Consider the following 22,319-nt stretch of genomic DNA (forward strand, 5'->3'; position numbering starts at 1 on the left):
CCTGCTGCCCGAGATGCCGCACCGCCAGTGTCTACTGCCCGAGTCGCCGCACCGCCAGCTCCTGCTGCCCGAGTCGCCGTGCCGCCAGCTCCAGCTGCCCAAGATGCCGCACCGCCAGCTCCTGCTGCCCGAGTCGCCGCACCGCCAGCTCCTGCTGCCAGAGACGCCGCACCGCCACCAGCTCCTGCTGCCCGAGTCGCCGCGCCTCCAGCTGCTGCTGCCCAAGCCGTCGCGTCGCCAGCGAGGCCCGTCACCACACCCATGCCAGTCCCGGCGCCCAGGACTAAGTTTTGCCCCAAGCCTCGTGTGCCCAGGTCTGCCCCAAGGCCCCCGGACCCCAGCCCAAGAACTTTGCCCAGGCTGGCTCCACGAACTACCCCTATGACTTTAGCCAGTCCTGGGCATCCCCAGGTCTTTCTGGTCCCCATGTCGCTCCCCGTTATGGTTCCTGTGTCGGTCTATGTTCCTGTTCCTGTCTTGTCTGGTTTCTGTGTACCTGTTCCTGTCACCGTCTTCGTGTCTGTTCCTGTCAATGTTTTGGTTCCCGTTCCCATGTCTAGTCCTGTCCAGTCACCTGTCATGTCTCACGTCCAGTCATCGTCCCCTGTCCAGTTCCCCGTCCAGTCTCGTGTCTCGCCCAATGTCCAGTCTCCAGTCACGTCCCCGGTTCAGTCTCCTTTCTTTGTCCAGTCTCCTGTCCAGTCTTCAGTTCAGTCTCCAGTTCTGCCCCATGTTAAGTCTCAGGTCCCGTCTCTTGTGTTTCCCGGCCTCTCCCCGCCGCCGGCCCCCGGGGTTCGTTTTTACGCGCCTCGGGAGCTGCGCGTTTAGGGAGGGGCTTCTGTTACGCCCTCGCTATGTTTTCTGGTGTCTTCCCCGTTTCCTAGTGTGTTTCTCTTGTACTTTTCCATTACGTGTGTCTAATTTGTAACTCCGCCCCTTCCCAGGTGTTCTGTGTTTCATGTTTAGTATAAATAGTACTTGTTAATCTATGTTTGCTGTCGGTCTTTGCACCTTCCCCTGTTGTCTGTCTCGCCACGTTTACGTTATTGCTCTAGTTCTCGTTCTTTGGTTGTTTGTAGTTTCTCGCTCTTGTTTATATTCTAGTCACGTTGGGTTCCTGTTTGTTTCCTTTGTGTATCTTGTATATATTTACGTATTATTCCCTGTATATATATCCCTAGCCCTGTTTTGTACTTGTCTGTTTAGTTTAGCTCTTTGTTTGTTTTGGCTGTTTGTTTATGTACATATATTTATTCGTTATTCCCTTGTTTGTTTATTTGTTTATTTGTTATTTATTAAAAGTCATGTCTTACCCGTTTAAACGTCCGCCTCCCGTCTCACCTCGCGTTACACATATGTTAAAATCTTATATGTCTATCATTAATAATCCAGTCCCACAATAAAAGTCTCTTACTTTACTTGGAGCGCACAAAGACCTGTTATAATACATTAGAAGTGACTATAATTAATATTATATTCAAGTGGTTAAACATATATTTAGAGTATTATACAGGGTGTATTTGTAAGTTGGAAGCTTTTTAGTCATAATGCATTCTGCAAGCCATTCTGCATTTCTTGGTATCATGATCACAACTCATAATGCATAGTAAACATGGCTATGATGGGTTATAAATTTTTATAAATATGTATAGCCATGTATATAATGCATTATAATGTGTTATGAGTATGTTTATAGACTCTTATAGAGATGACATTATAAAAAGTGTTATCTTAATTACTATTGAAAATGTGTGGGACACTATTGGAAGCGGTATCAATAGTGTGAATATTCAAGCTGCATGGGTGGAGTTATTACAGCTCTGTGCTAAGATGTCTGGCGTATTGCATTTCACATGTTACACCCTGCTTTTGTATGTTTAGCTCAATAAATATTTTAATTAAGCATTTTAATTAATTCATAGTCCTGGTACCTTTATTTTTCCTCAGAGTAATATTTCAATCAAATACTTGCTTCTGGGTGCAACCATTTTTGCTACTATTTATTCGACAATGAGTGTTTATGATGGGGAAACAAGATTACCTGACAGGTAGAAAAAATGATTCTCTGCACTTCTCCACACAAGATATGCTCCCTCGTTGTTTTCTGGTCTCAGAAGACATCTCTTGGCCTCAATGCGTTTTGTGACGTTTTCAAAATACCATCTATGAATAGAATGAGTGTTGTGTTATGTCCTATTACATTAGACAAGATACGTACATGCTCAGGGGCTGACAAAGACAGTCAGCCGGCTCATCTCAGGGCCATTGAATGGCATAGTTCTTTCTGTCAGAAGCTAAATACAGCCAATGTTGTCAACAGCGGACTAACTTGAGAAACCAGACAGGTAAGCTCATACCTCCTGCACCACTCGCTGAATGCAAATGTTTACAGCTTCTTAAAGCTGTATACCAAAGAATAGCTACATTCAGTAATCATGTCCAGTGGCATTCCATTTACACGATTAAACTTTCACCTCAATTGCTCACTTTAAGAACAACAAAACCTACATACTTGCTTCTGGTTGGTACGGAATAATGTATACTGCATGAATTACTGTGTTTTCCCACGCCATGTCCTAGGGGGTTAAAGCTTTTTTCTCAATTAACTTTATAAAAACAACTATTCAAAGTTGTTGTTAAGTTAGATTTTTTTACAGAGTAAGAGTACTGTACTGAAAAAAATAAATCTTGACATTTTGGTTACTGAATTATAGTAGCAGGAGTATTTTATAAAAGAGTGTGAACAATGTTAAACACTTACACCTTTGCCTCCAAACTGTCCACAGGTTTCACCAAGACTTTGGGTACGTAGCCTTCCTGATTCTTCACTGAGCATTTCCTTACATAAAGCCAGTGCTGGTTTTCTTCAATCACTTCAAGTATATCTCCTTTGTTGAGCTTCAGGTCTCTCAGGGTACGGCAGCGGTAATCGTAGAGGGAAGTCACTCGTATAGGCTTGTGTTGCTTTGGTTCTTCTTTACAGCACAGCCAACAGCAACATTTACAGCAAGAGCAGCCACAGTTGCCCATTTTCCACAACAGGTACCTGAGATCACCATGCCAGCAATTATAAAATGATGACAAACCTGACTGGGATGTCTAGATACAGCGTGGTCAGACTTGCAAAACTGGTTTGTGAAAGCTCCCACTAGCTTGAGGAAGCAGTCTTTTGTTTTTTTTGTTGTTGTTTTTTTTCTCTCTTCACAAGTTTCTTACATACAAGGAACTAACTATCAATTTGCAAACAGCAAAAGAGTATTTATTTTTATTTTAGTGGGAAAGTCTATACATGCTTCAAATTCTACAAATGTATGGAAGCAGGAAGCACGTCATTTAAAATATTTTTTTTTGTAATTTTGTCATTTTCTTTTATTACAGAAAATTATGATTTTCTAAACACATCTAAACTCACACACTGAAACATATATAAACAGTTTTGTGCAAAAGCAAATTACACTAATCCATTTATCTCAGCAATATGAGTGTTTTGCCTGAAATAAACACCACATGTAATTTGAACAAATGCAAATAAACATACATACAGAAAAACATAACAAGGAATTCTCATTTTAACTAAGTATGTTATATCCTGTGAGCCAAGCAAAAAAAACAAAGTGTAGTTCCAGATTTCTCCTGGATGCTCCTTAGCCAGCATGTGTACCTGTTCAGTTCCGTCAGCAGCTCACCTGATTTACCAAGAGTTAGAAATAACTCTATTAAACTTTATTGCTGTTTGTATTTATTGTAATGCTAGTGTTTTACTGAGCTAATAAACACTTACTTCACAGATAAGATTTTTTTTCTTTGCTAAACATTTCCACAGGTGTCCAAAACACACAGCACATTACTGTATGTTTATTTAAATTTGACAGTTTGCTTAAAATTGATTGAGCATAAACTTAATTAATGAAAGATTCGCGACGGTAAAACACTGTAAATTTTGCCATTTAGTTCATTATTACATAACAAGAAAGGTTTTATACAGAACTGAAATAATTTATTTGAATAGAAGAAATAACTTTGTTGTAAAGGTTTTCCATGTTGTTCCAGTTTTCTTCAGTATATTTTTACCATTTCAGCACTTTAGATCTAGTGAATATCCTGAGATTGTACAAAATACAGTCATCTTAACTAATGATCAAGACCAGCAGAATCAGGCTAGCATGGTCAGACCAGCAACTCTAGCAGAAAACACCTCCACATTCGCATACCCCACTGGTCTGTGCCATGTTCTTTAGCTCCAATAAGACATGGCAAAAGTCATGGGACGTGATACTAGTCCCTGTGCCATTACATGTAGTAAAAGTTTTTGATAGTATTAGTAGTAGTTATTAGCAATCCTAAAGCAAATAACAGCAATATTTGTTTGCACTTTAAGGGACTACATCTTTTATTGTACATTTTACGATTATTCATCATATATCATAATTGTTACTTATTATATACCTATTAATTTTTACTGCTCTATTCACAGGCTGCAGTCTTCAGACCTTCAGCACATTAAGACAACCTCAGGCAGGCAGCCACTGCATCTCGAATCACAGGGTGAGCATCTAAGTGAGACTTTGCCTCAGCAAGCGAACAGCCAGTCTGTAGCATCACCAGTGCAGTGGGAACAACCTGCCATTAAAACAAAATCATAAAAACATTTAGTGACACACGGTGTTGTGCTGTATAAAAAGCATTGTTGATAGTGTATTATAGTCAGCTTTAGTGTCAGCTAGGTTTACCTAGGGTTTGGTTTAATAGGATTAATTACACTCAACTTTAAATTCAGTTCTATTCAACAGATATTTAACTAAATGTAAATTAAGGAAAAGACAAGCTCATGAACCTATTGTCAAACAAAAAGATATAAAAACATTTATTCTCATAAAGGATTGTTGGATTGCAATGCAATTCAGAATAAAGATAAAGATTTAAATTATGACAAATGTTGATATTGGCAACTCTTGGTCATATTTATTGAGATAAGCTTACATAAGTAGTGTGTAACAATAAAAGAACAGAATATTCCAGTCTCAGTATGGAGTTGTAGCGGTTCCTAATGGAATGTTGAATCTTGAATATTCTCATGCAGTTCCTGCATATTTTACAGTAGGGGTGTAAAAGTGTTGAGAGCAGGTCCAATAGCATCCCACACATTTTCAGCCAGGGATCAGGTTTGGTGATGCAGCTGAGCTGGTCATGACATAGTATCTTTGCGATCAGAAATGGTAGGACCACTGGTTTCAGGACCTCATTAGTGTACAGTTGAGCTGTCAATGTGTCTGTAATGCAGACCATCTGGTATGTAGGAAATTGCACCCCACACACCATGACACCAGACCTTGTGGACTCATCACTGAAGATGATGACCCACTGCCATTCTGAGTCACTCTATACCAGTCTGGCACGTCTACCCAACATTTGATTCTTTCTGGGTGCAACTAATTTTTCATTATGCACAGTAACTTGTCACACTGTTTAACATGTAATTTCTTCATTTTCGAGCTGGTGTTCGAGTGATGCTATGATTGCATTAGTGTTCTCTTACCTGGTCCTTTTGGTTAGCCGTCAGTGTGTGTTGTGTGACGTCTGCTGAGCTTATCTCTTCGGTCAACTCCTCCACATCATAGATGGATTTCAGTAGAGCTGTTTCACTCTGTGTTTGGGTGCTATTCGTGAACCTCTGAAGGTGAAAAGATATTACAAAATTGATTCTTTTAATCTGATGCAGGGATCACATTTCTTTATTCATGTCATTAGTATATTGTTCATTGGCAACAATGAACAAATTGTTCAATAAAATACATTTTCTAACACTCACAATAACAGATTTTTAGATTGAAACTTTTATGATCAAGGTCACCATTGAGGGCGAGAGCATTCAGGTTTGAGTTCTACTTGGCCTCCATACAAGTTTATTTTTAGAGATGCGCTTCAGCAGCAAATGCTCAAATGATGCATGACATAATTTTCAGTGGGCATGAGGTTGTGGGCTGTGTACTGTAAAGCATGGCATGATGATTACTTTTTATAATAGTAAATGATAAAGTGAGCAGTGTCCTAAAACTTGCCACAGGACAAGCTAAAAGTTACAGTAATGTTACAATAATGTACAGTTATTATATGAGGGCTACTGAATATAAAAAAACATGTCATGAGATATTGCAGATATTTCATGATCTTCTTAATTTTGTTTATTCTCAAGACCAGAAACAGTTGTGAAATCATAATGATCTGCCAGTTGAAATCAGTATATAGCAGTGTTTAATGTAGAAACCTTGTAATTCCTGTGTATAATATCATGTGCAATCTTGTGTATAATTTGATTCTAGCTTAATGTTATTTTCAACCATTGCTGCATAACCTCTTACCTCCAAGCTAATAGAGTCTGTAAACACATAACATGGTGTTAAAATGACAATTCTTTATTTGGTTGCATTTATTCAGAAAAAAATATGAGCTGACTCTGAAGGTCATACTTCGGAGAAATTTAGCATAAATGGTCAAAGGCAGAAATTACTGTCAAATTTACTTTACAAAGTAACTGTGTGAAATTTAATTTAATGCACGACGAAGACATAGCCTTACCTGTAACATACCAATAGCTCTTCTGTAGAGTTTGCTATTGGTTACTCTGAGATCTATCATGTAATTCTTGTACACTTTCCCTTTTAGAATATGAGCACCTGTGCTGATTGCGTTGAGGCACCATTTGGTAGAAAGTTCCCAGTGCTGGTTCTGTGTGGACAGAACAATGCATACGTTGTTGTACTACAGTAGTTCATTTGTTTCTGTTTTTTACGTGTGTTTGCAATTAAATAACATTAAATATCAAAAAAATTGCATAGCTTACCATTAGGATCGAGCGCTGTTCATATAAAGAGGACGGCCATGTGATGTTGAGGCCAGTCATAAATAAGCCCTTAATGCTGTCCTGTAATTGTAGTATTTTGTACATAATTTTAAAAAGCATCTATATTTTGTGCTCTGATATTTTACCATGAAAATAATTCCAGATAAAATACTCTACCAGTCATTTTACTCACTGGAACACAGTGTCCATCAAGGTCATGGATGAGTGCATGGATATTTGATGTATTATGTCCTACACACTTGGCCAACTCAGACACCTCATTCAGGTCATCTACAGAGACATTGTGGATGAGATCATGTTGTTGCTGTACAATAAAAAACTTTTTTTTTGTCCATCATTTGAATCCTTTAGCTGCTTTGTGCTGTGTAAATAATTCTAGATAAATTTACCAATTGCAAAATGATTTGAATCTACAATTTTAGAGGTGGGTGTTTTTCACAGCGAGAAATGTGCATGAATAGAAAACAACTGGCAGCAATGATAATGTCTTGATTATTATATGCTGAATATGCCTTACCATGTACACTGAAGAGAAAAATCACCATGTCATTGTCACTCAGGCTGGGTAAAATCCTCTTCACAAAGTCCTTGTGGCTGATAGAGAAATGTAGTCCCTGTACATATTGTTGGTCATAGATCAAGAGAAGAGAAAGAAAACGAGGAAAAGGAGAGAAATAAACAATAAAATACAAAAGGTCTGTTTCAGACATGACACACTGCTGCCATTCATGTTATTCTAGGTGGATCCAAAGGCTTTAACCCACCTCAGATGACAGGTCTCCCTCTTTGTTGTTGATTTCACTGAAGCCTCTGCAAATAAAGCCTCTGATATCTTCAAAGGCTGGGTAAATAAGAAATGTAGCAACGGCGGAGGTTATATAATAAATACTGTGTTAAAATAGTCACAGAGAAGTGAATAGTCACCCTCAAGCTTTCAAATATTCTGTTAAATATTGTATTAAATATATATATATATATATATATATATATTTGTATTTATCATATGCAGCACCTGCTCCAAATGTTGGAATGCATTCGCTGGCGTCTATAATCCCAATAATGCCTAGAGTTTGCCATCCAAGGTAATACACATGTCCTTTCCCCCGCAGGCTGTATTCCAATAGAAAAAGAAGATGTTATTTGAATTAGATGCTTACAGTAGTATGATATCAGCTTTTAGGAACTATTTGGTGCGGTTTCAGTACATGCCAAGCAAAATCATTGTTAAACTGAACCCTGATCTCATCAGAATTGTTGTGTAGACCAGGGGTGTCTAATCTTATCCACAAAGGGCTGGTGTGGCTGCAGACAAGTATGTCATCAGTTGTTTATAGCCAGTACACTGACAAAATAATAGCCCAAATTGTGTCTTTTTTAAAACATTGAGCCACAATATGAACGATTATTTATATCCTTCAGTTATTCGAAATTTATATACATATATGTATATATATATATATATGTATATATATATACATATGTATATATATATATATATATATACATATGTATAAATGAAAGCTGGTATATATAAATAATCTACAAATAAAAAACTGAAAAGTGTGGTATACAAAAGTATTTAAATACAATACTTTGTGGAACCAACCTTTTGCTGCAATTACAGCTGCAAGTCTTGCAGGGTCTTTTCCCACCAGCTTTACACATCTACACTCAAAAAAATTACCCAAGCCCTCCTTTGTTGTGCCACATTATGTTTTTGCTTGATTTGCTCAACAAATTGGTTAAATATTAAATGCATTTAGATATAATTGTTTCAACACAATACATTTACCCATCATTCATGAACCCAATACAAATCTGTTTGTTTCAATTCGGGACCCTACCCTGCCTTAGTCATCAGTGTTATCACCTTGTGTCTCATTTGTAACTCCACCCCCTCATTACCCCCACAGGTGTCCCTAGTGTGTGCCTGTGTATAAATACCCCATGTGCTCCTTTGTTCTCTGTTGTGCTTTTTGTTTGATGCTGTCCTGTTCAACTGTGTCTGGATGTTAATTTGTGTTTTGTCTACGGAGTTTTGGTTTGTTTTCTTTATATTGTTTGATTCTTTGTTAGTTTATTTCACTTCTTTGTTTGTTTTGACCTGGTCATTTGTTTTATAGTCTTTGTTTTATAGTCTTAGTGTTTATTTTCTTGTCCTAGTTTTTTTGTTCCGCCTTTTGCGCAGTACCCTTAGATAAACTAATGAAATTGTCATCAAAATCAAGCTATTTGCTTATGACACTGTCCACTTTCAGCTTTTTGGTATATTTCCAAGTCACCCCTCAATTCACATTCAAGCAGGATGCTCCATGCCAATGCCCTGCTACAGACTACTCACCAGCACACACCTACAGACAGACACAGATGCCTACACACACACACACACACACACACAGACACCTACAGACAGACAGACTCAGACACGCACAGACACACAAACGATAAATCAGGGTGGCCTGGCTTTGCCTCCGGCCTGAGTGCCTCTTTTATCTGCTTGAAATATTGAAATTTTTGAAGGAATTTAGTGTTTTTTTACTTCAGGGCTGATGGCACATGGTGCCCAAGTTCTGGTTGGACAGAGTTGTGCTCTTTGCTGTTTTGCATAATAATGGTGGGGGGGACAACTGTAATATAGGTAATATAACAAATTTATTTTTATTTTATTAATTGGTTTAGGCCATTTAATATATATATATTGTTGTGGCTACATTAGATAAAGCTGTGTTTGACCAACTCAGTTACATTGTATTACACCGTGGTATCCCTTACGTAAGGAAAATATATGTCCCAATATATTAACTGTCAACATATGGAATTATTTAATTTTACAATTTACTGGTTAATTGGAAAGATCCAACAAGTTTAATCATTTTCATGGATACCGTATGTGCTACTGATTAATATGTGACTGAAAAAATATAAAATATTAGATAAAAAAATACTGAAAATATATTGACTAGTATATGGTGTTATATAGTAATTAATATATTACAATACATTTAAAAATACATAAGGAATTGCCCCTTTTCATATATTGTATATATGGGAATGTAGTATATAATATATTTAGCCATGTATGTTAATATATTTCGTTTTATATGTAACAATATGCTTAATTATATATTTAACCATATATATTACTATATATTACCACATATATTTTGTTGTACTGAACAGTATATTTTACAATACACTGAATTATATATTTATTTATACATATTTCCAAATATTACCAGAACATGTACCATATATTACCATATATGTTGCAATATACTTAATTATATATTAAACAATACACTTCACTATATATTCAAGAATATGTTTCAATATATTACTATCAATAATACACATACCATATATATCACAAAGTATTTTATTATATATTGAACAATACACTTCACTATATATTCAAAAACATATCTCCAAATATTACAATCTATAATACACATACCATATATCACCACATATATCACAATGTATTTTGTACCACATACTACTATATGTATAACACAAAAACAGATGAAGGTATGCTTTAAGTTCAGGAGAACATCAACATTAAAGAGTTCCATCAGCAGCACTGGTTCCATCCCACTGGCTGTAGCTTGTGCTTTCGCAGTCTTCCAACAACGGGCTGAGACATTGGTGGTGCCTTCCTTCCCCAGTTTCACCTTATAAAAAACGAAGAAAAGGAGAAATAAACAAACAATGACCACCAGCAACACAATGATACTTAGTTACAAGTGAATACTCTTAGATTGAAAACAAGTCGAAGTATTCGGAACTCGTTCGTAACACACTTAATTTAACCTGATTGTTTAATAATGTACAGCTAAATCCTGACTACACAATAAATTAGCATAGCTATTTCATGGGATAACGCTAGATAGCTAGGCAAGCTAGTTATAACATATTTTAAAGCTGGCTAGCTAGTTAACTTAAAGCTAGGTTTGGTAGCGTTAGATAAATTAAAGCTAGGTTAGCTAGTTAAATTAAAGCTACGTTAGTTAGTTAAATTAAAGCTAAGTTAGCTAGTTAAATTAAAGCTACGTTAGTTAGTTAAATTAAAGCTAAGTTATTTAGTTAAATAAAAGCTAGGTAAGTTAGTTAAATTAAAGCTTGGTTAGCTAGTTAAATTAATGCTAGGTTAGTTAGTTAAATTAAAGCCAGGTTAGTTAGTTAAATTAAAGCTAAGTTAGCTAGTTAAATTAAAGCTACGTTGGTTAGTTAAATTAAAGCTAAGTTATTTAGTTAAATAAAAGCTAGGTAAGTTAGTTAAATTAAAGCTTGGTTAGCTAGTTAAATTAATGCTAGGTTAGTTAGTTAAATTAAAGCCAGGTTAGTTAGTTAAATTAAAGCTAAGGTAGCTAGTTAAATTAATGCTAGGTTAGCTAGTTAAATTAAAGCCAGGTTAGTTAGTTAAATTAAAGCTAAGGTAGCTAGTTAAATTAATGCTAGGTTAGCTAGTTAAATTAAAGCCAGGTTAGTTAGTTAAATTAAAGCTAAGGTAGCTAGTTAGAACTCATAACTTAAAGTGTGTAGACTAAGCAGTTTAGCAAGAATGTACACCTCACTATAATTTTTAAATTGCTAAAAAAAAAAAAAAACACTTAGCCTTATTATCAGCATGTGGATTATTTAAACTGTGTTATGATTAGCTACTGTTTGAATTAAGGACTCACCTTGCCTGATAACTGTAGAAGGACTGCGTGGAGGTTTCTTTGGGTCAGAGTCAGTTATCCAGCTGGTTTTGCACAAATTCACTACATTTTCGTCTGGCCTCTCCGTCCAAGAAACGAGGGCATTTTAGAACCTGTACATTTCATTCAGTTCATTCAAACTGAGAGACAATTATAGCGTCTTTTTTCCCAAACACCATCCAAAGCACAGACCCGCCCTCTAACGCTGTATCTGCTTGTTTGTCTAAATCTTCTGCTCTTGAAGTCCAATCACAGCTTTACCACAAAGTTGCCAGGTTCGCGGTTTTCCTGCCGAATGTCGCTTGTCTGAACTATTGTATGTGGTGATTTACTGACACTGACCATAGGAAATGCTTTTTTCATGCAATTATTTAAAAAGGAAACTAGATTTAGAAAATCGAATATATTATTAGTAATATAATATAATATAATATAATATAATATAATATTATATTATTCTTATGCCCTTATTAACAAGTAATTACTTGTTTATCGTCACATTCAGATGTTTTAACACTCAAACATGAATATGACCGCTTTAAAAAGTAATTGTAGATGATGTAAATATAATTGTATTTTTTTCATGGGCCTGTAACTGTGAACTTTTATTGGCACATTTAGGATGTATTTTAAGTCATGGTACACTTGTCTCTTTTGTGAAATGTGAAATGTGAAATTACTAAGAATAAATAAATACAAAAAAATCATTTGGTCTAAAAAAAATTGCAGTTTAGTGAATTTGTCTTTATTGCAATATATGTTTTTATATTTACCAATATATAGACATACATGGTCCATGCATATATTGCCCTATATTAAATATATGTACTTTATATATGTACAATATATGTACTTTTCCATATATGAAAATGTATTATTTAATACATTGCCATATATTATTGTTTCATAAGGGATTTCAGTTATTGCGGCTACATTTAATGAATATGGGTTCGACCAACTCAATCACGTTGTGTTCCATGGAGGTATTTAGGTTGGGTTGAGGCTACACAAAGTCGATGTGTGGAAATCCTGCCCACAATTCAATTGAGTTAATCCAGTGAGTTATTTTTTTGAATGTTAGTGACTTTTTTTTGTGAACAGCTGTTTTCAGATCTTGCCACAAGTGCTCCACTGGGTTTAGGTCTGGACTGTGACTGGGCCATTCTAACAAATAAATATGTTTTGTTTTAAACCATTCCATTGTAGCCCTGACTTTATGTTTAGGGTCGTTGTCCTTCTGGAAGGTAAACCTCCGCCCCAGTCTCAAGTCTTTTGTAGACTTCGACAGCTTTTCTTTCTAGATTTGCCTGTATTTGGCTCCATCCATCTTACCACCAACTCTGACTAACTTCCCTGTCCCTGCTGAAGAGAAGCAGCCCCACCATGTTTAACAGTGGGGATAGTGTGTTCAGAGTGATGTGTTTTGGTCTTATTTGTCCAAAGTACATTGTTCCACATGTTAGGTGTGTCCCCAACATAGCTGCTGGCAAACTGCAAATGGGATTTTTATGGTTTTCTTTTAACAATAGCTTTCTTTTTAAGACATTTTTTATTTTTATTTTTTAATTGGGGGGGGGGGGTTGCAGATAGGGGGGTTGGGGTAGAGGATGAGAGGCAGCAGACAGAGGTGGGGTAGAGGGGGAGATGCAGCAGATGGGGGGAAGAGAGGGAAAGGCAGCAGATAGAACAGATAGAGGGGCAACCATTTTTTTATTGTTATTGGTAAAAGGCCTAGTGATGGTTGTCTGAAGTTAAGGCTAGTAGTTGGTGGGACCAGAGGGGTTCTGTGAGCTTCTGCTGTGGGAAAAAGGTGTGAGTGAGCTCTGAATTAGCATCAACGCAGCACCATGAACAGAACCACAGCACAGCTCCCCAGAAAACCAGCCAGTTTCAGTAATTTATTCCGTTTTTTCTCCTCCTCTTCCTTTCTTTCCAACGTACTCTTCAGCTCCATCATCTCTACCTCAGCCCTCTCCATCCTGGCCTCTATTTCAGTTATCTGTTTCTCAGCCACCTCTTTTCTCTTGATCATCTCTATCTCATCCCTCTGCTCTTTTCTCTTCATGCTGGCCTTCATTTCACTAATCTGTGTCTCAGCCATCTCGTTTACTCTCTTTATGCTGTCCCCTAAAATGTTCATATCTGTCTCCACCTTCTTCTCTACTTTCTCCATCCATTTCTTAACTTCAGCAAGATGTTTCTCAGCCCTCTCCTCTTCTCTCACGACTAGCTCTATCTCAAGCGTCTGCTCCATTGTCTCTATGCTGTTCCTCATTTCACCAATCTTTGTCTCAGTCATATGCCTTATTCTATCTATGCTGTCCTTCATTTCATATATTTCTATATGATCCACCCTCTTTAATCTCTCTATGCTGTTCTTTAAATTTTTGTTATCCATCCTAGTCTTCTCCTCTACCATCTCCATCCATTGCTTGATTTCGGTAATATGTTTCTCAGCCCTCTCCTTTTCTCCCTCGGCCATCTCTATCTCACACCTCTGCTCTATTCTCTCTATGCTGGCCTTCATTTCACTAATCTGTGCCTCAGCCATCTCCGTTACTCCCTCTATGCTATCCCTCAATTTCTTAATTTCTATTCTATCCCTCTCCTCTACTATCTCCATCCATTTCTTCATGTCATTAATCTCTAACATAGTCCTTGCTTCTGATCTCTTTATCCTTTCCTTCAGTTTAACAATCTGTATCTCAGCCTCCACGTCTCTCATCTTTTTTTCAGTCCTCTTCTCTAAACTCTCCATTTTGTCCTTCATTTCATCAAGTTTTCTCTGAGCCTTCTTCTCTACACTGTCTGTCATGTACTTCAGTTCAATCATTGTGTCTCCTGTAGCCAGCTCTTCCATCATTCTCTCCTCGTAAAGAGGGGGCGCTGCTGCTCCAAAGGTAGAAGTGTCTTCAGCGGTGTAATCATTCATATCCTGCAGCATCTCAACGGATGATCGCTTCTCCACTTTCAGCTCTTAAATGAGCTAGTGTGGCTTATATATATATATACACACACACAGCGCTATGACGTCATCGGTGTTCCATGACGTCCCAAATCGAACGGGGCGGCAGCGTTGTGTGACATAGCAGCACGGCATTATCAACAACGGTTACCATAGTAACCCTAGTGGTGGAACGCTCACAACTGCTCCAGTTCAGCGTCAGCTGAGAGGAGGCTGAAACGGCCTTATTATTCCCCAGTTTCTTATTCGGATTTCCATTCCAGCTTAATTACTCAGACTGTTCCAGGAAGTTATATACAGATCAGAAAAATAGAATTTATAGAAAAAATATCTTATATTTAATAATAATTAATAAATCATATTCTATTGTCTGTACTGTACTTATTCACGGGGAACTATAGCATAGCATTATAAATACACACATAGTAAAAATGGCTATGCTATAGTTCCCAGTGAAAAAGTACAGTACAGATTATAGAATATGATTGATTAATTATATATATATATATATATATATATATATATATATATATATATATATATATATATATATATATATATATATATATTTATGCACAGAGAACTATAGCATCAGGTTTACATATCAGCATCAGCTTTACATATATATACAATTTTAAATTTCAGCCTGGATTCTGATGTATACTTCACAGTCACACCCAACAAAAAACTGGTTTTGAGTACCTGGAATCCAAGTGGTACAGCTTAAGATATTTATGTAATCAGTTTATGATGAATGATGACAGAAACTAAAGCCTACCTGACTCCAGCCTTCTGAACCAGGGCGGCCAGTTTTTTGTTCTTTGAGTATGTGACTTTATGAACTTTCTCATTCATTTCGATCAAGGCCAACTCACCACTGCTTAACACAAACAATAACAGTTGTGTGTTTAAAGGGGAGAAAATAAGTATAATGCCAGATTTTAATAAAAATGAGAATTGTTGGAAGGCTTACTCAGGTGTTACTGCTGTCTTATTGTACATAGCTTCATGTCCCGCCAGAAGAACAGTTTCCAGCATTAGTTTTGTGGCACTTCCTCCTTTCATTCTTGAAGATCCGGTAATAGCTTCAGGCTAGGAAAAAGGAGTGAAGATCAGATTATCTTCTACTGAAATAAATTAAATCAGAATCTAATCAAAGCTAATGCAATGTTTCTAACAGTGTAATTGGTATGGCTGCCTTTAGAGTGCAATGCTTATATTGACTTACAATGAGCGGCCACTTCTATACTTTTATACTGTTTGATCAGCTCCACTGACAATTTAGGAGCACTGTTTTTCAGTGGTCGGGACCACCCAAGATCTGGTCCACCATATGAACATCTGTACTAGGATACCTGTTTTTTTTTTTTTTTCATCAAGAAGTCAAGTGTTTATCCTGCTTTTGTTTGGTTTCTGTCTATACTACTACTGGAAGGATATTTTCTAGATATTTCCACTATTATGAATGGATCTGACACAGCAATGCTGCTGAAGTTTTTTAACAACTCAGTATCTCTGCTGACAGAAAACAGTCCACCAACCAAAAATATTCAGTCAGCAGTGTTCTGTGACCACTAATAAGTAAATAGAGGATGACCATGATGAGGAACTATGGAATAACCAACACAAACTGCAGCAATAGACGAGGTTATGTCTTTGACCTTGCTACAGCTGTATGTAGTAGTGTCTAATGCAGTGGACAGTGAGTGGACACAAGTGTTTAAAAACACCAGCAGCAGTGCTGTGTCTGATCCACTCATACCAGCAAAACACGCACTACTAACACACCAACACCATGTCAGTGTCAATACAGTGCTGAGAATGACCCAACATCCAAATAATAGCTGCTTTGTGGTGGAGTTTTAGTAGTTTGTGTTGTGCTGGTATGAGTGGATCAGACACAGCAGTGCTGTGCACTGCAGTTGATGTACAGTAAATATATTCTGATTAAGAAGTATTTTACTTTTAGACACCTGCGGTATTTTTTTATCATTAAAATATAGAATTGGTGCAAAACAGTATTTAAATGGTAACAAAACATTTAGTATGTTCATCTGTATAGTATATCAGGTGTATGCCAGACTTTTTAAACTATTCTCACAGACTGTACTGTATGTGTGACTGAACTGTGTTTTAAAAAAATTAATACCCCCACTGCTGGATTAAGCACAAAAGCCCTTTGGTGTTTCTGCATTTCACTCATTTTCTCTGCAATCTTCCTGAAGTTTGATGGAAAGTCCCGCATGAGCTCAGTCCTATTAGCGTGAAAAAAAAAATGCATGACAGACACTTTAAGATATACAGTACAATAATTCTACTGTAACCTTTTACCTACTACATACATTCATGTAGGTGTAATCATTTTGTAATGAATACCGTGCCATGTTCACAGGATTAAACCCAACCAGCACTGGAGTGAAGACCTCCAGGTTGTTCAGACAGAGGTGAAGCTGTCCAGCAACAAAAGGAGCCTGTATAAGAAGAAAACCTTACAGCACTTATTTAAAAAGACACACAATATTTCAGAAATTCATGTACAGTGGTAATAATATTACATACGGACAAACCACAGGATATCCCAAAAAAGAGGACGTGCTTCTTGCCCGAACAAACCTGTGAGAGAAACAGAATAAATCAGTTATTACTGTTTGATACAATTTTAGTTGATTTTCTATGTGTAAATAAGTTCCTTTATAGAAAAGTGTTCTGCACAATTTAGTCACAATTTTTAGTTAAAACACATATATTACATATTATACATATTACTTAAAGTATAATAAAAAGAATGTATTACATGCCATCCATGTCAGTTTACAAAATAAATCTTTGAGATTATGTAAATATTTTAATGAGTGTTTTTTACTTAAAAAAAAATTCAGGAATTATTATATATTATGTATCATAAATTAGTTAAGTAATATTGTAAAAATTAAGTAATTGTAATTAGGTTATATTGTTTGCAGAAATTAAGTAAAGAAACTTGACTCAAGTTCAGTTCACTTATTTACTCTATGTAACATTTAGGTCTTGAAACCGAGTTGAAGTTTCTTAAATGTATCTGAAATTAAATTTTATTAAAAAAGCAAATGCAGAAAGTTGCGAAACTTTTTAAAGTAAATTTTACTCATCATTTTTTTCAGTGTAGTTCTTCTTAAGCTATCTTCTGAAGTAGCATGTCATAATCATTTACATATTGCTGACCCAACGCTTGTAGCATGTCAGTAAATACTGTATTTGCAGTACTGTGTAAGAAAAACTAAAAACTAGTCAAAATGTGATTTTTTTTTGCAAATGTATCTTATTAACATGCTTTTTGATTTGTTCAGTTCCACAAGCAGCTCGATAGAAAGAATAGATGGAACTTGGTATTGAATATTATGCTCTGTATACTGGGCTTCATTACTGAAGGGCTAAGCTAACACACACATTTACGGCAGTACACTCTTCACTCAATCTCCTGTAATGGTCTGTAATTGTCTTCTCTTTTGCCCCAACTGTATCATAGTATGAGAGTGGTTTAACCCAACCCCCTGCCCTCTCGCTCACCTTGTCCAGCATGAGTGCTCCCAGCGAGGGGTTGTCCTCTGGAGCCTCCTGTGATGTCAGCAGGGCCCTTTAAAAATAAAGTGCTTAAATACTGCAAAGTCATGTTCCCGTCTCATCCAATGTATCAAGCAGACAGCCTACATTTACTCACTTGTCACCTCCAGCAATGATGTAAGAATAGATTTGATTTTCATGAAGAGCAGCGAGCCATCTGTTAAAGGATGTCTGAAGCACAGTGTGAGGGAAAAAACACGGATTACTAGAGAGCAGAGTGTCACTATATGTGAATAATGTTAAATGGCCTTAAGACTGAATCATTTTGTGACACATGTTTGCTTTTAATACATTTCTGTTAAGTGGGGAGAGCGTTCTTACCGCCAAAAGAAATGCAACACGGCCTGAGGTACCACATCCACTCAGTACAATCAGACTGTTTTCTGGATCCTAGTGCAACAAATCAGTTCAGAAGTTTAAAATGTTCTATTATACAGTACTGTGCAAAGTACAGTAATCTATTTATCTCAGCATTGTGAGTGATTTACCTGAAAAAAGCACCACATATGATTTAAACATACAGTAAAACATTTTTAACTAAGTATGTTATATTCTGTGAGCCAAGCTGAAGAACAAAGTGTAGTTCCAGATTTCTCCTGGATGCTCCTCAGCCAGCATGTGTATATTATGTTCAGTTCCGTCAGCAGCTCACCTGATTTACCAAATTTACCAATTTACCAAACCAGTTGTTGATATGATGAGAATTAGAAATAACTTCATTTAACTCAGATGAGGAGAGATTAGGATATGTTTTAAGTAAAACAGTGATGTAAAAGCTCTGCTTTTTGTAAAAGTTGCTGTTTGTATTTATTGTAATGCTGCTGTTTTACTGAGCTAATAAACACGTACTTCACAGATAAGACACTTATTCTTTACTGAAATTTCCACAGGTGCTTAAAATATTTGTACAAAACTGTATATTGGGGGAATACTGGCCAAAATCACTGAACAGAAGTTTGGAATAAAAAAAGACATAATCATATATAATCCATTAGTTTACAGTGTCATGTTAATTCTAACTACCTAAGTCTACATGTGTTCAAGCCTACGTGCCATTATTCTAGGCGTCAAAAAAAGTAGAATGTTAGCTTCACAGTTTGAGCATAAAGTTATTTAGATATTTATGATGTTATGTAGATAGTTATTATCCATTAAATGCATTCAGATTATGTCATCATGTTTTATATTGTCTTTTACTAATTCATTAATGTGTTCAGGATGCATCATCATATTTTGAGAAAACATGCAAAGTTTAAGCCCTGACATCCCTTGACAGAAGTGCTACAGCTATCATGTTCTTTGAGTTCTTTGAATGGCCATTCCCCAGTCCTATTTCAATACTCTGGGTTGTCAAATGCTAAAAACAATAACAGACAGCAGGCAAACACAGCATGCTGCAGCCCTGGCATCCTTCCAAAATGTTGCATGGCAAAAAAAAGAGTAAAACATGAGTATATTTATATTGCCATGGTGTTTAATAGATGGAGAGAGCCCAGAAGGAATCCAAGGTGGATGCTAACCTGGTTAATTTTCTCCTGAAAATGTAAACAGTAAGCTACATTATCTATGCTTGTTCTTAGGGTCCTCAACCTGGCAACCAGTTTGAAACTGGATTGTATCAGCTGTTTTATATGTGTGTTGTCATTTAGTGCATATTGTTCCTTTAACAAATATTTTATATCATTATATATTTTTAGATATATGTTTATGTGTCCTTTTACCTTGAGAATCATTTCCACTTTCTTAGATATATCCACCATTGTTTGGATCACAGAACAGCTGTTCAATTTCTGTAAATTAATAGTTTTATACTTCATTAGATCGTCATGCTTATAATGTCATTTGTCATTAAATTGTCTTTTAGTTTTATGTAGAATTGCTAACCTGATACATGGAGTCTTCATGCACTGTTTTCTGAAACATCTCTGCATCACATTTTTCCAGCATTTGTACAATCCCGTTGGGGTCTGCTCTATCGATATCTGTGGTGATTGGATTTGATTTCTCTGTGATGGGTAAGGACGGCTCGTAACCTGATTGCTTTACAAAATGCAAACCAATATTCTCACAACAATTACAAGAGAGACATTAGTCAAGACAAATGGTTTACATATTTGAGTAGAGGCTGTGGTTAGGCCTAACACTGACAGGCAGTTAGATTAAACATGGTTCTCACTGCACACTTTTTATGCAAACCATACTCTTACCTCCCAGTGTTGCATTTCTTCTATTTTGTAGTGATATTTGGTGACTTCTGATGTAACAAACCAATCCCATGTACTCAGTATTCTCTGGTTTCATTCACACTAAGCCAGGAACAAGAACAAAGTTCACCTAAATGGACTTTGATACCAACAGTAAAAGTCTTTATTTGCAGAAAAGGTTACAGCCTTTGGTAGACCAGAAAAGTCGGCAATATAGATGTTTATTTCAGAGGTGTATTTATGCCAAATATAATAGAAAAAACCCACAGTGTGTCAATATTACACGTAAATATAAAATAAACATCTAATTATCATAATTATTAGAAAGTATCTACTAATTATGAGATATTATGCCATGCAAATGACATATTACATTGTAATTATGGCATTCAACATCTTATTGTTATTATGAGATATTTTGACATACAAATTAATTATGTTGTAATTGTGAAATAAACATCTTGTAATTATGAGATACTATGTCATAAAACAATACATTATGCTGTCTTTTTGATATAGAGCATTATTTAAGAGAGTCATCAGATTGTAACAATTAAATAAACATGTAATTGTTTTGAGATGTTTATCAAAAAAGGACATGCAATTATTAAAGAAACATCTTGAAATGATGAGATATTATCTTGGAATAAAGAGATATTGTGCAATAAAATTGTCTTAATTAGACATCTCATAATAATAATATGCTTTCTCATAATTAGAATATGCTGCATGATAATTATGACATATATAATACAATACAATATAATATTTATGACATAATATCTTGTAACAAGAAGACAACCAGTTTATTTTATAATTGTATCTTTATGATAATGAAATGGTGATTTTTTATTTATATTGGTTCTTATTTGCATAAGAAATATTATTATTTTTGAAAATAAAATTTCTTTGCATAAATTTCAAGAGAGAGCTACATGTGTAATTTTATTTAACTTAACAGTCAAGGATTTTAAATTATTTAAGAAATACTTATATACACTTCCTTACACACAGCAGTAAACCGAGGAACCGAACTGGAGTTGAGCAGATATGTGGATTTCCCTGTTCTAACATACTTTACCTGCTGAAACTAGCAATTATGTGAGTTCAATAAGGTACATCCGAGCAGGAAAACCTCAAGACTGCAGGAATCTGGTTCTCCAGGATCAGAGTTTTCCATCAAGTCAAGCTTCCTGTTAGATGAAATAAAGTGTTTGTTTTAAGGCTAATTACCTGTCATTCAGTTGGATCAGATTATGTTAAGTAAGTTTTATTTGATTACACGCAGTTTATATGTTGAGTATGCTTTACTGTGGGTGTAAACATATTTTAAATGTATTGTTCCTTTAATCATGATGTTGTTTTATGTTTCAGGTAACAAGTTCATTCCGTTAAGTTAAAATAATATAATCATACGATTACTTTTAGAGCAGCATACATACACTATATAGATAAATGTATTGGAGCATTGGAGCACTTGTAAAATGTTTCTTTTAAAATCAAGAACAGTTAAAAAGTGTTAATTCTACTTTTGCTATGTTTATGTTTATGTGCTCCAGATGGTTCTATTATATTTGTAGTACTTTTGTACAGGGACTAGACAAGCAGTAAATTGTGCATTTGTACACCTATCTGTATTAGCTGAATGTGTTCATTAGAAGGGGGTATAATATGGTTAATATGGTGGTCTTGTTGTCTTGTCACTTGTCTTGGGTTCACAAACGACTTATATGGGTGATTCCATTTGTGATCAAATTTCCTAATGAAAAAAGCAATTGTTAGGAACTTTTTCCCTTTGTGTTTTTTAAAATGTATTTTGTGGTGTACATTAATTGGAAAAAAATCTTTAAAGTAGGCGGGGCCTTAAGGGAACCCGATTCCAAGAGTCACTCACATAAATTTTTCCATCAATTTGTTTTATACATCCCTAATCATGTATAAATCTCTTAGTAAAAAAAATCCTGACTGCGTTTGTTATAATTCATGCA

The 22,319-nt window shown here is 35.9% G+C and overlaps 2 protein-coding genes across 2 annotated transcripts in view; both read right to left on the reverse strand.

Annotated features, from left to right (window-relative positions):
- Positions 1 to 3,186, reverse strand: part of si:ch73-340m8.2 (tyrosine-protein kinase SRK3) — a 14,165-nt gene extending 10,979 nt beyond the window's left edge. The window contains exons 1-2 of the mRNA XM_015606535.3: positions 2,762 to 3,186; positions 2,042 to 2,163 (exon numbers count right to left, since the gene is read on the reverse strand). Of these exons, the coding sequence (XP_015462021.3) occupies positions 2,042 to 2,163; positions 2,762 to 3,030 (391 nt within the window). The 5' untranslated portion in view covers positions 3,031 to 3,186. The remainder of the gene's footprint in view (positions 1 to 2,041; positions 2,164 to 2,761) is intronic.
- A 789-nt stretch (positions 3,187 to 3,975) lies between these two features.
- gckr (glucokinase (hexokinase 4) regulator) lies at positions 3,976 to 20,450 on the reverse strand. The gene is made up of 19 exons (XM_007252055.4): positions 20,335 to 20,450; positions 20,012 to 20,167; positions 19,849 to 19,917; positions 18,449 to 18,517; positions 18,225 to 18,298; positions 18,074 to 18,140; positions 17,087 to 17,140; positions 16,904 to 16,998; positions 16,677 to 16,782; positions 15,501 to 15,619; positions 15,306 to 15,404; positions 7,875 to 7,972; positions 7,627 to 7,703; positions 7,380 to 7,476; positions 7,035 to 7,132; positions 6,842 to 6,922; positions 6,577 to 6,726; positions 5,537 to 5,671; positions 3,976 to 4,620 (listed from the first exon to the last, which is right to left on the reverse strand). Exons 1-19 carry the CDS (start codon positions 20,347 to 20,349, stop codon positions 4,501 to 4,503), a joined length of 1,779 nt encoding a protein of 592 aa, XP_007252117.3. The 5' UTR covers positions 20,350 to 20,450; the 3' UTR covers positions 3,976 to 4,500.
- Between the last annotated feature and the right edge of the window lie 1,869 nt (positions 20,451 to 22,319).

This window comes from Astyanax mexicanus, chromosome 14, assembly GCF_023375975.1.
Source record: "Astyanax mexicanus isolate ESR-SI-001 chromosome 14, AstMex3_surface, whole genome shotgun sequence".
NCBI lineage: Eukaryota > Metazoa > Chordata > Actinopteri > Characiformes > Acestrorhamphidae > Astyanax > Astyanax mexicanus.

Excerpts from the sequence above, each read along its gene's own strand:
- gckr (XM_007252055.4), bottom strand. Across the intron at positions 16,999-17,086 it reads GGATATCCTGTGGTTTGTCC|GCTCCTTTTGTTGCTGGACA; the intron begins GTATGTAATATT and ends CTTCTTATACAG. Across the intron at positions 7,704-7,874 it reads CATTCCAACATTTGGAGCAG|CCTTTGAAGATATCAGAGGC; the intron begins GTGCTGCATATG and ends TTATTTACCCAG.